The sequence below is a fragment of the Macrobrachium rosenbergii genome, chromosome 11, assembly GCF_040412425.1.
Source record: "Macrobrachium rosenbergii isolate ZJJX-2024 chromosome 11, ASM4041242v1, whole genome shotgun sequence".
NCBI lineage: Eukaryota > Metazoa > Arthropoda > Malacostraca > Decapoda > Palaemonidae > Macrobrachium > Macrobrachium rosenbergii.
In genome coordinates this window covers 36185617-36201684 of record NC_089751.1, presented here as the reverse complement: position 1 = coordinate 36201684, position 16068 = coordinate 36185617, and the positions used below count along the sequence as shown (strand labels likewise).

The 16068-nt window shown below is 36.5% G+C and overlaps 1 protein-coding gene across 2 annotated transcripts in view; it reads right to left on the bottom strand.

The window, feature by feature from the left end:
• Positions 1-5553: 5553 nt before the first annotated feature.
• Positions 5554-16068, bottom strand: part of LOC136843328 (beta-1,3-glucan-binding protein-like) — a 25797-nt gene continuing 15282 nt past the window's right edge. For both annotated transcript variants that reach the window (XM_067111605.1, XM_067111604.1), the window contains exons 4-12: positions 13284-13358; positions 12598-12788; positions 11315-11370; positions 9902-9979; positions 9344-9446; positions 8325-8396; positions 7541-7670; positions 6523-6645; positions 5554-5882 (exon numbers count right to left, since the gene is read on the bottom strand). In XM_067111605.1, coding sequence (XP_066967706.1) covers positions 5772-5882; positions 6523-6645; positions 7541-7670; positions 8325-8396; positions 9344-9446; positions 9902-9979; positions 11315-11370; positions 12598-12788; positions 13284-13358 — 939 coding nt within the window. In that variant the 3' untranslated portion in view covers positions 5554-5771. The remainder of the gene's footprint in view (positions 5883-6522; positions 6646-7540; positions 7671-8324; positions 8397-9343; positions 9447-9901; positions 9980-11314; positions 11371-12597; positions 12789-13283; positions 13359-16068) is intronic.

Here is a 16068-nt window from a genome sequence, read left to right as displayed (position 1 = left end):
ACTATTTCACGTTTCGAGGTTATACACGCGCAAACACATACACACACAGACACACACACACACACACACGCCTCAAAGAGCGAAGGTGGGTCTCCCATGGACGTGGCCCTCCCCCTCCGCCGCCCAGGAAGCCCACCTGTCGCAGCCGTCATTCCTGCCGTACCCATCCAATAACTCCCCACCCACCAACAGAATATCTCCTCCTCTTACCCCCACCCCACCCACCAATCCTTCGCCACCCTTTCTCCTCCCCTAAGGCGGGGTATTTCGTCTCCGTTATTCTCAAAGCAATGATGATAATATATCCCATCTGCTTTGGTGTATTTGATAACTAGTTAATGATGCCAATTTACTCGTTTTTGGTATTGCTCAAGTCCAACGAGGTACGATCCGTGGGATGAAAAGGTAACGGACACAAAGCAGTTATTGTTCTCGAATGAGACGTTTTCTTTTCTTGCTTCATGAGAGAACAAGGAAAAGTCGAGCAAATAAAATGGTTTGCCTTGTGAGAAAGCCTTTTTCTTTTATCTATTGCGCCAATTCATATCAGATCATTCATTTACTGCTCAAGTTACCGAACAACGTACTACAGCATAACTGACATAGTCACACTTTCCATATGTGTATGAGACTTGTTACACGTGTTTTTTACGATTCTTGTCTTTTGTTCAGCGATGTTTAGCAACGCTGGGCCTGGTTAGTCGTCGGAGAGGTGACCACAGAGAAATGCCAGAGGACATTTACACTCACTGGATACGCAATGAGCAGTAAACACACCTGATATACTATTGAAAGATGAAGAGTAAAATCCGTTTGAGTGAAGCTGTAAAGGGAAAAGGTTGTTAGCCATTATATAATATGTGTGTGTGTGTGTGTGAAGCTAGGTCAGAAATTAAGGAATAAATCACTAATATATATTTATTAATCTCACTTTAACCAAACATTACTGACTGACAAAATCAATAAGAACCTGCCATTTTTATTGAGTTTCTTGATTCAGAATTTATCATCTCTCTCTCTCTCTCTCTCTCTCTCTCTCTCTCTCTCTCTCTCTCTCTCTCTCTCTCATTTCTACAAGACTTATACATGAGTTAGACCGTGAATTCAATGTACAGCATACGGCACTGGTTATGCCAAAAGCTCAGCCAGATATTTCCCATCTTTTGTTTATTCCTCATGTAGAGCATAAACAAGTAACCTGTTTCTGATAAATATATACGAACACATCCACACGTGCATATATATATATATATATATATATATATATATATATATATATATATATATATATATATATATATATATATAGAGGAGCGAATCAGAGACAAATAGCGTTACATTTAACATTGATCTGGACACGTGAAATACTGGAATAACCAGTTGTGAAAGTTTACATATTCGATCCATATGTTCAAGCATTGCTCATGAAACCCTTTCGGATCTAAAACGACACTGAACGCTTCCTTTACTAAACTATATATATATATATATATATATATATATATATATATATATATATATATATATATATATATATATATATATTAGAATGTACTGTTGCATTACTGACTTGAGAAACAAAAGATCAACAGCAATATTTCGAAAAACACGAAGACATATGAGACTACGCCTTAACCGAAACGTACAGCACAACCGGTTCATTGCTCGGGCAACCTTGGATCTCTGGATGGTAACTCGAATAACCTCAGACTGTAACTAAATCATAATTACTATAACTGATTAATTCTCGAGTCCTTTGTAGTTGCTGAGAGCTAGCCAGTGAATGGTTAGCAGTGGGCTTATAGTATCGCTGCCTGCCTCGCTGACTTGGAAACAAGTGACAATCGAGAACGGTCTAGACCTTGCAATCCACGATGGTCAATAGTTGTAATAAAACCATCGAAGCGACTTTTTCTTGAAGACAAGGACAAAGATTTGACTGTTTCCGCCGATCTTGGGTTCCTTCCTTCACAGGAGTCCCAGTTGAGAGGTTGTTCATTTGTAAAGTTTCTTCAATGTGAATAAAAGGATACAGTATGTCGCACTGGAGTGTTTTTAATGTAGATAAATAATTGAGCCAAATAAATGCTGCTTACGAGGAGGTTGTTAAGTTAGTTTATCGTTTCAGCACGCATCTAAAGATACATGAATTAGAAAATGTTTATTTAACATGATTAGATGAATAAATAAGAATAGTTCAAGGGGATTTCTCTAGCAGGTAGACAGGAAACATAACTATCAGACAAATTAACGCCAAAATACAGTTAAGCCAAACTCCCTTAAAACAACGATCTTTAGAAATAAAATCCAAGTGAATCTTATCTTGTTTGTCCTCCCCCGGGTGAGAGTAGAGGAGACATTATACAGCCACCCACCCCATGCAAACCGGTTACCATGGGCGGGTAGGAAGGAGAACGGAAGGGTAGGGGAGACATCCACCCTCCTCCTGCAAACCTGTTTGTCCGACCCGGGTGGGGGCGGGGTAGGTAGGGAAGACTGCGCGCCGAGTTCCAGAGCGCCAACAAGCTCATAATTAAATACTGTCCTAAAGGGCAAGTGTCTTATTGTTTTCAGCATTCCTTTCTATTGGCTCAATTCTCGTATTTTAGATGATCAGTTTTACGCAAGCATAAGTACCCTCACTAACTCGATAAACGCAATTTTTCTCGCTCACATCATATTCGTTGAAATAGACTTTTGTATACGGGACTAAATTCTCTCTCTCTCTCTCTCTCTCTCTCTCTCTCTCTCTCTCTCTCAGATGCTAAAAATGATTATATATGCCTGACTGAGCGCTTTACTTTTACAAGATCTAATACAGAGAGAGAGAGAGAGAGAGAGAGAGAGAGAGAGAGAGAGAGAGAGAGAGAGAGAGAGAGAGCAGCTTAATCTTTCCTGGAATATATTCAAACAGGATGTTAGGCGCAGGGGCAGGACAAGGAGTTATTAGAAAACACAATGCCCCGGGGCTCAGTGTCTGACCAAGACGTGCCCCTTTAAGGAGGACGATGTACGAGTTTCCCGCTGGAGACGAGCGGAAGTCGGTAAGGGAAGGACAGAATGGAAAGGGACACAGAGGACATCATATATATATATATATATATATATATATATATATATATATATATATATATATATATACATATATATATGTATATATATATATTAGTTATTTATTTATAATATATATGTTTACATATATATATATATATATATATATATATATATATATATATATATATGTGTGTGTGTGTGTGTGTGTGTGTGTGTGTGTGTGTGTGTGTATAATGTGTTATGTGTTTATAAGAGAGAGAAAGGGAGAGCAGTTCTGAATGACTTTCTTTTAAATTTTAGTACGTGTGCCTTCAGAAGTAATTAGATGTGATCCTGTACACACATCAAAATCCCTGTTTGAATCTCTTTTGTATTCCAGGATAAAATGTATAATCTGTATGTATATATTCAAGACGCATAAAGATAGTACAGGAATGTCTGTACGTTTGTAAAAAAAAATCCCCGTAAATATTAGTATGAAATGCAAGATTAAGATATCGTTTGAATCTTCCTAAAGTGAGACTCGAATTGCTTCGTGAGATACGAGAAGCGTAATGAAATTAGTTTGGCAGAAGTAACAGCTATCAGCATTAACTTTGTCTTGATTATTTGGAGTTAAAAAAGTGTGGAAATTCAAATAAACTGACTCGGGAAAAAGAAGGACAATAAGACATACAAAGAAGAGAAAATGCACAAATAAAAGATGAACTTATAAAAACGCAGGAGCTCTGTATCAATAGGAAATTAGTTTCCCCGAAATTTCACTGGTTTCTTCTCCCGCATCTGACCGGGGCAAAGTCGTGAGGTCAGCGGGAGTCAGCAGTTGTGGCCAACGATGAGTCACGATGCTCAACTGCCTTTTTTTTATGGCAATAAAATGGAGCGAGAATAGCAAGAGGAAATTTGAAAACTGTTCTTGTCCTTGACAAAAAAAAAAAAGATGTTGGAATGTCAAGGTCTTAATGAGCTTCATAGTTTTCTTGTTTTCTTAGGTTTCTCTTAATTTGTTTACAAAAAGTGAACTGATCAATAGCCTTGGGTTGTAGGAGTTGATATGCCCCTTGTTATTTTTAGTCAGGATTATCTCTGTAGGCAATCTTCGGCAATTATTCTTAAGAAGTCAAGACACTCAGGAAGCGTCATTAATTTCAAATTTTCATACTGACTACTGTTTGACGAAAGAAGACAAAAAACAGTAAATGTCTACTAAAGCTCACTCTAAAAAAAAAAAAAAAAAAAACAATTGTCATTTGGCATCAAGATTTCCTAAATCTACCTTGCGGAAATAATAAAAGAAATAAAAGTTCTAAGTCATAAATCCGATTTTCACAAAATTTAGATAAAAAGATTGATTGTTTCCTGTGATAATAGCATGCTATGCCAGACTAACGCACTATAATTTTATCTTTCTTGGTAAACAACGAATTAAACACAAGAACCTAACTATCCATGTCTGTTAAAAAAGAAAGTTTAAGTAAGGTTTCGACCAGTTTTCATTGAACTAAGAAATAAATGAATAAATAAACAAAACCTGCATCCTTATCAGTTAAAAAATAAAGTTGTGCAACGTTCCAAGCAGTTTTCATTGAACTAAAAAGTAAATAAATGGAAAAATAAATTAATAAATAAATGAATAAAACCGGCAGACGTTGCCCTAGTCTATGACTGTTTCCTAAACCCATTTGAAAAGTAACGATTCAAACACGCAGCGCACGCGACAACGTTTACGAAAAATGACATTGAGTGCCAGCGTCTCTAAGAGTCACGGGCCGTTGTTAGACAACAGGATTTTGATCACTATGCGTTACCTGTGGGTTAGCACGAAAGGACAACGGAAAGCCCGGAGGCAGAGCCACAACCTCCTTCAGATAAAATCGTGGAAGGTCATAATGACTATCCAGGGTCCGACTTCCGGCCGTGTCCTTGCGATATCCTGTGATGTCCCGGATAGAGCGTGACCCTGTGGTATCCTAGGGAGTTGCTTCATCATGCGCAATGTAACATGCAACATTTTTTAGGCATTTTTATACATAAATTTTTGGTACAGTGGAGATGATTTCTTTTATTTTTGTAAACGCACCAGAACATTAAAAAAGCCGATATTTAATCCTCGTTATATGTAAATAATGTATAAAAAAGACTAGTTGATGTTTTAACAAAAAAAAATAATGTTGATAACACAGAAGAGGTGTAAAATCTGCTTAAACAGGGACAAAAACTAAAAATGTTCACAATAACAGATGAGTATCTTTTCAAAGAGAGAGAGAGAGAGAGAGAGAGAGAGAGAGAGAGAGAGAGAGAGAGAGAGAGAGAGAGAGAGAGAGGTTATTTGCAAACCGCCCCCCCAAAAAAATCAGCTTAAAATTTCCATTCGTCTTATAATTTTCTTAGAAATCATATTCTTACGTAATCAATAGAATAAGGATCTATCTATCCATTACCCACACATACTTATAGAACAATAGCGTTGAGAAGAATGACCGGAAGACAAACAACTTATAGTGCAAATTTTTATTAGAGTCAACAAAAACAATATGATATTGGTTACTAGGAATAAGGTAACTTGCCGGTGCTTGGTTACAAAACCAATATTGCAGACTGGTTTCCAGCAATCATCCGTTCACCAAATTTCGGTTGAAATTTGCTAACATTTCCCGTTAAGAAATATTTGTTTGCATTTATTCTACTTAAGGGGAATCTTCAGAAATGGAGGAGGTTTACTGTTTCGCGCTCTCCATTTTCCAGACCTTCACGTAATCGATCTGGAGGGCGGCCTTTTCGCTGATCCTGGACTCGCCTTGCTGCCAGGTAGGGAGCCAGTCTCCACGCTGTGAGAGAATAGAACAGAATATACAATAGAATTTAGGCCAAAGGCCAAGCGGTGGGACCTATGGGATCATTCAGCGCTGAAACGGAAATTGACAATTAAAAGGTCTGAAAGGTGTAACAGGAGGAAAACCTCGCAGTTGCATTATGAATCAATTGTTATGGAAAGTAAGGGGGAAGAAAGAGAATATGAACGGAGGTACAGTCAAAGGAATGCAAGGGGTTGCAGCTAGCGGCCGAAGGGACGTTGCAAAGAACCGTAAGTAATGCCTACAGTGTACCGCATGAGGTGCACTGACGGCACTACCTCACTACGGAGACGCTGTGAGAGAGAGAGAGTGTAATGAAACAGATTGATAAAAACGACATTATTGATATGCTATGCAGTTTACGGCTGCTATTAAGATAGTAAATTGCTCCAGCGATGATCTACTATTTTAGTAATAGTTTAGAATTTTTTCTCATGAAGTTATGAATAACGAAAAAATTCAAACAAACTATCTATGGTACCCGTTTCTTACAAAGTGTTACAATGATAAAGTTTTCTTATTTTCTAGTATCTCTCATCTCTCCTCGGCTAAATTAAAACACAGCTCTGTCTCCACATATCAGAGAACATGATCCATTAAATGCAATACTTACGCCATTCCAGAAATCTTTGAAAGCAGTGGGTGAGGTGTTGGACCAAGGCTTGTTCGCTCCGGGAATGCCATCAGGGAAGAAGCCACCGGTTCCTCCAATGGCCAAATTGAGGATGACGTAGAACTGAGGAGAGCAAATTCATCTGAGATCGTCTGTCACCAAGGTAATTTTTCTGTTCAACACGTTTTGTAACTAATTATTAACTGAAATTCTTCGTTATACCTTACTGACCTCATCAAAGTAAAATCAATTATGAAATTAACGAAGAATGTAAGCTAGCCTTACTGGGAGAATTAAAGATAAAACTAAATCTTTCGAATGATGCTTGATAACATATGAAATCGCAGTTTTACTATTCTGAAATCTATGAAAACTTATATAAGATTTCCTCAGAACACATTCGCTGACTAAACAAACTTGGCCGGAAATCCCAAGCTGGAATATGACACACCATAATCAGCACAATAAAACATGATGATATACGATTTCAGTCTTTCCTCATTTACTGTCCTTGATGTATTTCGCGGAATGATTTATACTCATTTACTTTAACAGTTTCAAGTGATGTTAGTCAGTATTTTATACGCACATTGTATTTTAAAATTGATATAGTTTTTATTTTAAAGATGGTCGTAATGTAAGAATGTATATGAGATTTGTTCTGAGAATCATTGCTGGTCTTAATCAAATTATTACCATAAATTTTGGTTGCAGGATTTTGACCGACTTTCGTGAAGATTCATTTTGGTGATTTCGCTTAAAGGAACGGGACAAAATTTCGATATCGTTAAGTCACAAAGTCATGCAGTCACAGTAACATAATTTGAAATAGGTCGTGCGAAGGAAGACAATAAACATGACCTCGTGCAAAATAAAACTAACCATCACTGGATCTATTATTTGTTATGACGAAGAAACCGACACAAGAAAAAAAAAAAAACCCTGACCACTTTTAAAAATGGAACGGCGACGAATATATATATATATATATATAAATACTTTCCAAGGAGTGCCTCACCTTCTGGTCAAAAGGTGCCATTTTTTCCCCTGAATTCCAGATGTTGTCAATGTTATCACCGAAGCCACCGAATTCCCAGAAGCTGGAGCCAGGATCAGCTGTCATCACGAGGACGTCATCTAGATAGGCCCTGAAAGAGGAGACTCTTCTTCTCAAGTCTGCAAATACTTCAGGGCTTTCACAGTTTGAGAGTTGGCGTTGGTTCTTGATGAACTTGTGAATAAATCAAGGTTTTAGAGGAAAGGAGGTGCCTCTATCCTTTTTATTTTCATTTTTATTCTCACACCATCATGTGTGTTTGTATTAAATATATATATATATATATATATATATATATATATATATATATATATATATATATATATATATATATATATATATATATATATATATATATGTATGTATGTATATTAATATATATTTATATATATGTGTATATATACAAAACCTTTAAAACAACGAAAAAATCATATTATTATACTATTTCAAGTTAATGACATTGCATTACTTTCAATAAAATTAGGTGTCCAAGGGCACAGTAAAATTTTCGACACTATATCAGCCTTCTGAAAATTATTACTGTACTTTGGCGTTTCCATACCATTTTTACTGATATATATATATATATATATATATATATATATATATATATATATATATATATATATATATATGTGTGTGTGTGTGTGTGTGTGTGTGTATACATACATACATACATACATAATATGCTTACATATGAAATCAAGGTGAACAAAAATGTAAAATACGAGAATTTATTCCTTACTCTAACTTGTCCTTTGTCCAGTCGATTCTCCAGGTATGGAAGCTGTCGGCAAAGGAACCATCATTGGCCTTGCTGTAAATTGGAGAAAGATATTTGTCAGTCTGCTTATTCATTTTCAACATGAGAAAATTCTCATCATTTCCTTAACGATTTTATAAATACAAAAATAAGTATGTATTCAAAGGTATCCTGAATTACACATAAAGAACTGAATGTCACTACATAAATATGTCTATATATACATATATATATATATATATATATATATATATATATATATATATATATATATATACCTATATATATTATATAATGTATAATATATATATATGCATATAATATATTATATATATAATATATATGTGTGTGTTTCTGTACAGAGCGCCGGGATTTCGTAGGAATACACATTCCTACGGCACTTCGTTATACTTTTTACAGTAATATCCCATTAAAAGCGTTGCTTGACGTTGAATCACATTCCTAATTCAAACTGCAGGGCAAATAAATGCCATTTTCGTCACTGTAACAAGTGACTGCCTACACAAAATGGGTCTGAAACGATCTCCCAATATGAATACACTCGTAGTTTATCACAATTGCCTTTGCCGAGTATAATTTGGAAAACAAAGGTTACCACCAAATAGTTAAATTGAATTGAACTGAATATAGAATCTAAGCCAAAGGTCAAGCACTGGGACCTTTGAGGTCATTCGGTGCTGAAACGGAAATTGACAGTAAAAGGTTTGAATAGTGTAACAGAAGGATAACCTCGCAACTACGTTGTGAATCAATTGTTAGGGGAGGGTGGAAAGTAAGATGGAAGAAAGAGAATATGAAAGGAAGTACAGTAAAAGGAACGAAAGAGGCACGCTGCAAAGAACCTTAAGTAATGCCTACAGTGCACCGCATGAGGTGCACTTACGGCACTACCCCCCTTACGGTGTGTTACCACCAAATAAATCAGCTTCAGGATTCCTATTCTTTAGATGTTTAAGTGAGTTACGACATTTTTTACTTACTATTCTACATGAGTCAAGTCGTATCTGTTGAGTGGCCAGAAAGGTCCCCAGTGCATTGTGGTTCCTCCGTATTGGTTGCCTAATTCACCATAGTTGTCGTTGCCTGCGTTCAGGATGAATAGGTAAATTAAGGGAAGGTTATATACTTAGATACACATATATGGTCTTGTTTTATCTCTGCAGACATCCGCTGTTATGGAGAAAAGGTCCTCCCGTCTGACAGAGAGAGAGAGAGAGAGAGAGAGAGAGAGAGAGCTAGTCAGAAAGCAAATATTTATGTATCAACAATTTCTATGCATGAGAGACAAAAGTGCTTTAGAAAATGAGGGTGCACTTTTTATATTTTAGTCTAATTTTTCGCTTATGTACATATATATATATATATATATATATATATATATATATATATATATATATATATATATATATATATATATATACATATACATATTTCATGCTAAAATATTTAATAAGTCATACAAAAATCAAATACATTTCATATTTAACAAATATCTAAATAGTGATTAGCTCAGCAAAAGTGATAATCTTGCATCTTACCCCTGGTTTCGACGATGTCAATCTCTCCACTGGCAGGCCAGGCACCATAGGGCCAGTTCCTTGGTAACAACCATATAGCTGCAAAGGCATGAAATTTAAGTTTCATATCTGGTTTGGAGCCATATATGTATATATGAATGTATGTATGTATATTTTCAACCCTTCAAAACCCATGGAACGCCATATTGACAGCAAATGTTTAGATGTGTGCATGCTAGGCGAACAGAAGACGATCCCAAATCTATTCTAGAAGAATCTACAGTGACAGCCATCTTTAAATGTCCTAATTTAACCTAACGCTAAAGGGGCTGGACCCATCTAAGGAGAAACAATTAACATCATTCGATCCTATCGGCCTGACCAAGTTACAAGCATACCATGAGCAGTACTGTTTAATGGAGCTATGCATACATAACGAGGCAAGCTCAAGTTTGCTTTGATAAACAGATGCACCAAGGAATAAAAAAAACACGTTAGTCAAACATAAGGTTGTGAAACAATAAATAAACCAGGCAATTATGATTCTAGCAGGCTGTTGAAAACTCTAGTGGACACAGGCGCTCTACAATCTCCAATGTTTAAATAATAATCTAACACTTTAATCTAAATAGAAGATACGAAAGGGATCATTTGCATGTTGAATAGAATTAGTCGTGCTCCTAATAACGTACAGAGTTGCTGCAGTACGAGAGCTCGAATCTTTATACCATGCTATGACGAGGCCACCTTCCCTCTGGTTTAGAATTTGGGTGGCGGTCTGAGAAACTATTAGTCATCTCTTTTCAGTTTTATTCACAAAATAATATATGACTCACAAATTCAACACATTACGGCTTTGTGATCAAATCGTCGAAGGCATTTAAGACCGACGGCGAAGATCTAGACTTAATGAAAGCTCTAAGTATTTTTTAAAAAATCATCCTCAATATACACAGATGGAACCGAGGTACTTTGAACAATATCGTACAGGCCCTAGTTTATGAAGTATTAACATTTGGGAAAATTGTGTATCCTGAAAACAACGATGAATGATAATCATAAACAAAGAACCAAAATGAAAATAAACAGCCCGTTAGATTTTCCGTTTTCGAAGGAATGTCTATATATCTATCCATTTCATCAAGCTTTCTGATGTTGAACGAAAATATATGTTAACTTCGTTACTAAGAGCATCAGAGCATGTTAGATTTTACAGAATTCATGTCATTAACGCCAAGGAAAATAATTTGAGGGATGTGAATTTATATTACAGCATCTTTTCAATGAAGGCAGAAATTAAGTCCAATATAAGAATAAGCAGTTTCTACAAGGAAATCATAATCTAATTTTTTCCTTTATATATCAGTCACTTCAAGAGTTAAAATGCTAACAAAGTTTTCAGCATCAAGTCTCGAGTCTAAGAACAACCCTTACCTGGCCACAGCCAGTCTCCTCTTGGCATCTTTGCGCGAACTTCAATTCGCCCGTACCTGAAAGGGACAAACGAAGCAAGTATTAGACACTTATAGCATTACTATACGGTTATTATAAAAGATTTATCATTTTTTTTCTTACCTACATGGTTGTTATCAACAACGGCATTGCTAATACCCTTTAGGTCTTAGACAACAGTGACTTCCAGTTTATTTCTAGTCTGTAACTCAATTAGCTCAAAAGTTGTGACTTTTGATCTCTAAATATGACATTGACTCTTGGTTGAATTGAACTGAATATAGAACTTAGGCCAAAGGCCAATGCTGACCCATAATTTCACAGTAAAGGGAACGAAAGATTTAGTATTGGTCAGCTCAACGTTTTATCATATCAAAGAGTCCATGAGTCAGGATTCCAACGCTGGGCCATTGAGAACAAATGCGGGACTACTAAACCTTTTGGTGAGTTTCTAGAAGGTATCCACCGGTAGACTGAGATAATATGTGATAGCACTGCAGGAGTGGGTTATCTTTCTGTGTATATCACTTTATTTTTTACTCTAAGCAACATACTGTTTAAACCATACGTGTCCTAAGGTAGGGTCGTGTGGAACCACACATTTGAATGATTTAAAAAAAAAAACTGAGATTGTTTTGATATAGCATGGAAACTACCTTTTTGGCACTTGGGTAACATATTTTGCTTTACTGATCGTACTATGGACAGATACAAAAAGCGATTACTTACTTGAATTACTAGATAATTTTCTAAATACAGGTAAATATATCTTTCATGGTTTTTTTTTTATTGATTCTTTCAAAATAAACAACAAATATTCCTTTCTAGAAATTAAATGATTCTCACAACTGAAATTAAGCACTGTATTGAGAATGCCACTAGTGTCAAGTTTTTAAATGCATAGTTTTATAATTGCATTTGATGAAAAAATGCTTGAACTCGGCTATCATCGGCAAATAGTAATACTGAGAGATCACTAATAACAAAATATCCATATGATGGACATACTTTATAAGCACTATATATTGGCCGCTATTCAGAACTCCTTGTCTTAGGATAGTGTTATAAAATGCAAGACAGCACACAAAACCATTGGGGCAATGCTTTCACATATTTCCCAGCTATAGAGATATAAACTTTGCCATAAATCATTATGAACAATATCCTCCCCCAAAATGGATGCAGACGGTCTGCAAAAAAAAAAAAAAAAAAAAAAAAACTACGCAGAAGAAGCAAGTAATTGTAAACACTACACATTGACTCACTTGAATGCAAAATCAGACAGGGTCCTGAGCCTGGCACTCATGACTGGGTTAATGAGGTTATCGGCGGTGCCAGTTCGCTCACAGCCCCAGAAAGAGTTTCCTGTGCAGACGTCACCACGGCCATTCATACCCCAGAGGTTCAAGTTTCCACTGGTCAGGAAGGCCTCGTCTTTCCATTCGGACACCAAAGCCTACGGAGGTCGTGCATTAGAATAGTGAAAGAAAATGGAAACGCAAGAATAAAAAAGATATAAGAATAATACAGTTAGACATCCTCTTATTTAAGCGCCTACATACACACATACATACACACATACATACACACATGTATATGTATATATATATATATATATATATATATATATATGTATATATATATATATATATATTATATATAATTATGTACGTAAGCAAAGTCATTCATTCGTGCTTCTTGTTCGCCAACAGTTTACCGATTTTCGCCATATATGGATGGCTTTGTGCATTTCCTGATCACGATGCATTTCTAAAAAATATTCGTTCAAGTAAGACCAAAGCTTTCGTCAAAGTTAGCACCGAGCAAATCATGGGGGTATGGAGGGCTTGCAAAACTGGTCGGGGGAGGGCGAGGGGAAGGGTCGCGTGAGGAAGGTAAAGTGTTGGACGAAGAAGGAGAAATGACAGAGGGGCTGATGCCTTTTACTTACAGGTCTGATGAAGAGAGTGGAGTCTCTGGTGTAGCTGACGCTGCGGTTGTTGACGTACACTTGGAACTCCCAGTTCTGTCATGGAAAGAGATGATTAGTTAGTTGATTAACTCAGTATTTTAAGCTGGTGTTACAACAGAAATGAATCATCGAAGTTGCAAATGCACTTCATAAAATCAATTTTTGAACATGCCGCTAAAAGTGTCTTCTGAGGAATTTTTTAAAGATCAATTCTCTGCTTTTATTGATTGCCCCCTTTCTACCTCAATAGCTAGCTATCTATAAAATGATTAAACAGCATTGTCAAAGACGAATACGGCAGTTAAGCATGAAAACAAAAATAAGAACTGGCCACAACACCAGGGAATACATGGCGCTCAACACTGGTCAGTGATGCCCAAGAGGGCATTCTAATGAAAATTTTTACAAAGACTGTAACTTTTAAAGGCTGGCAAGGACCTTTCTCTCTCTTTCTCGAGCACAGGGAGTCAGTTAGGTCAGGACAGGCCATCGAAAACACTCTGGGCCAACATCGACACCGAATGCATCTCAGGAAGGCGCCTTAGGTTAGATTGGGTTAGGCTGGCCTATATCCCGGTAATTTTGCTCCCCTAGATTAGGTTAGATTGTATCCCTGTAGTTACCAACGATAACCTTTGCCAGAGGTTTGCAGTCTCCAAAAGCTTCTATGAAAGGATAATCATGTCACCGTTATGAAAATATAAATTCAAACACGCTAGAGGAAATATTTTTGAGGAAACAGATTCACTGCCTGTTGCTTACGGCAGCCGAAATGTTACTAATATGCTTAATTGCAACACAGGCTGCTTTTCAGGATGTCTGGGGACTAACATACTAAAGCCTCGTTCCTCTTAGTACCATCCCTACACAGACCCGAATTATTACAGGTTAAACAAACAATCAAATAAAGGAAAATGCAGCAGAGACCGTTTTTGATATCCGGCGCTAAACTACACTCGTAGCCTGATTTCATCGTTAGGGGGGGTTTTCTCTCCATAGAACAGCAATTCTCTCTCTCTCTGAAAAAAACTTTAGAACAAGGAAAGCAAACTACATTAAAACACAATAGCCATTTCACAGAAATCTTTATGCATGATATTGTGTGTCAACGTGTACCTTACCAATGTGTAGGCTACTTACTGCTCTCTTGGGCTACTAGTTACAATTATTGATACATTACGAAAACGCACAAAAATGTCTAAGTTTTTATAGCAGCAGGTCAATGAATGCAATGAACTTTACAGTGAAAGGCTTACGAATACGAGAAAAGAATGTGAATGTGAACACCATGAACGTTGCAGCAAAACATTCATAAACATTCGTCTGAGTGCTGGTAGACTAAGTCAGCAATCATTTGTTTGACCCACAATGCATCAGCAAAATCGTCGTAAGTAAACACGCACCCTCTGGAGCCTACTGAGTTTATCCTGAGTTTAGGTTTGCTAATTCTGTGCGCTATATTCAAAGTTATTTCTTAAAATCTGGCAACACTCGGTGTTTAGTTGCAATAGCCAGAGCCGAAATAGGAAAAAAGAGACAAATGCTAGAGCTCGTTTCGTCACTCCAAGGGGATAGACTAAAGACCAAGCAAAATATAAGAGGGAGTTCTTCACCTTCAGCAAGACAATTACTAATGCTCATTGCTGTTCCCCTTCTGCATCCCCCAAAACCCAACCGTGTTACAGGTTAGTAGCTTTTAATGAACTCGACTGCATTACCATATGTCCTGCGTTGAGTCAGTACTTAATTCAGACTAACTGCAGATCGTTCAAGGTGCGGAAATGTATATTTGAAAGTTAAACAGATTATCTATAGGATTTTGAAGGAGCCTACAGCGTACTCTGAACCGATAATCATATTTTATTTTTTTCCCCATTTTTATTTAGAATTCAGCAAAGTGAACATATTCCCGATGTTATACATGTAAACTAAAAAGACGGTAAATTTAATTTCTGGATATAGTCATCAAGAAGTGATTGTTCTGTTTCAATCAGACATTACTTTATTGATACGCTATAATGTTTTGCATCTCCGGCAACGAATCGTATTGAAGATTCTACAGCAAATCATACATTAAATTCACAAAAACAAAAACTAAATATTGTATTGGTGCTGTTACCGTAACCCCTGGCTGGAATTCGGAAAGCCACTTGAGTATGCAGTTTCTCTTAGTATTAAAAATTATGACTGTTTCGTTTGCTGAAAACCTGTGAAATGAAAATATAAATATTTTATTCGTATCAAAATCTCTCTCTGGAAAAGTCTATGGCCCCAAAATATCCGCTGTAAGGCTGCACAGTGCGGGGAACGGTCTGTCTTTCTGTGCCATTAACAACGAGTGGACAAGCAGTCACTTATATGATAATGATCATCGCTACCAATCGCAAAGAGCCTCAGTCACTTTTAGACCATCATATCTTATTACACAGTGCATTATCGGTACATTCACAGTAGTAAATTTGGTGCATATTTTATCATCAGTTCTGTGACAGAAACTGGTCATACTTTCCATTAAGTTTACCGTAAGAAATTGTTCACAAATTTTTGTTTAAAACGCCCCGCTTTCAGTGACAGGATTTTGTGAAATTAGTTTCTTCAAACGTTTTTTTTTTTTCTTTGTACGGGTGTAACCACACTATCTACCGATACGACTCTTATAGTTTGCTTATCTGGTATAATAATGGAATCCTTTCTAGTTCTTTCTTCCGTAATCGAAGATATATATAAAAGTTCTTGATAACATTGAACAACTGCCTTCGAATAC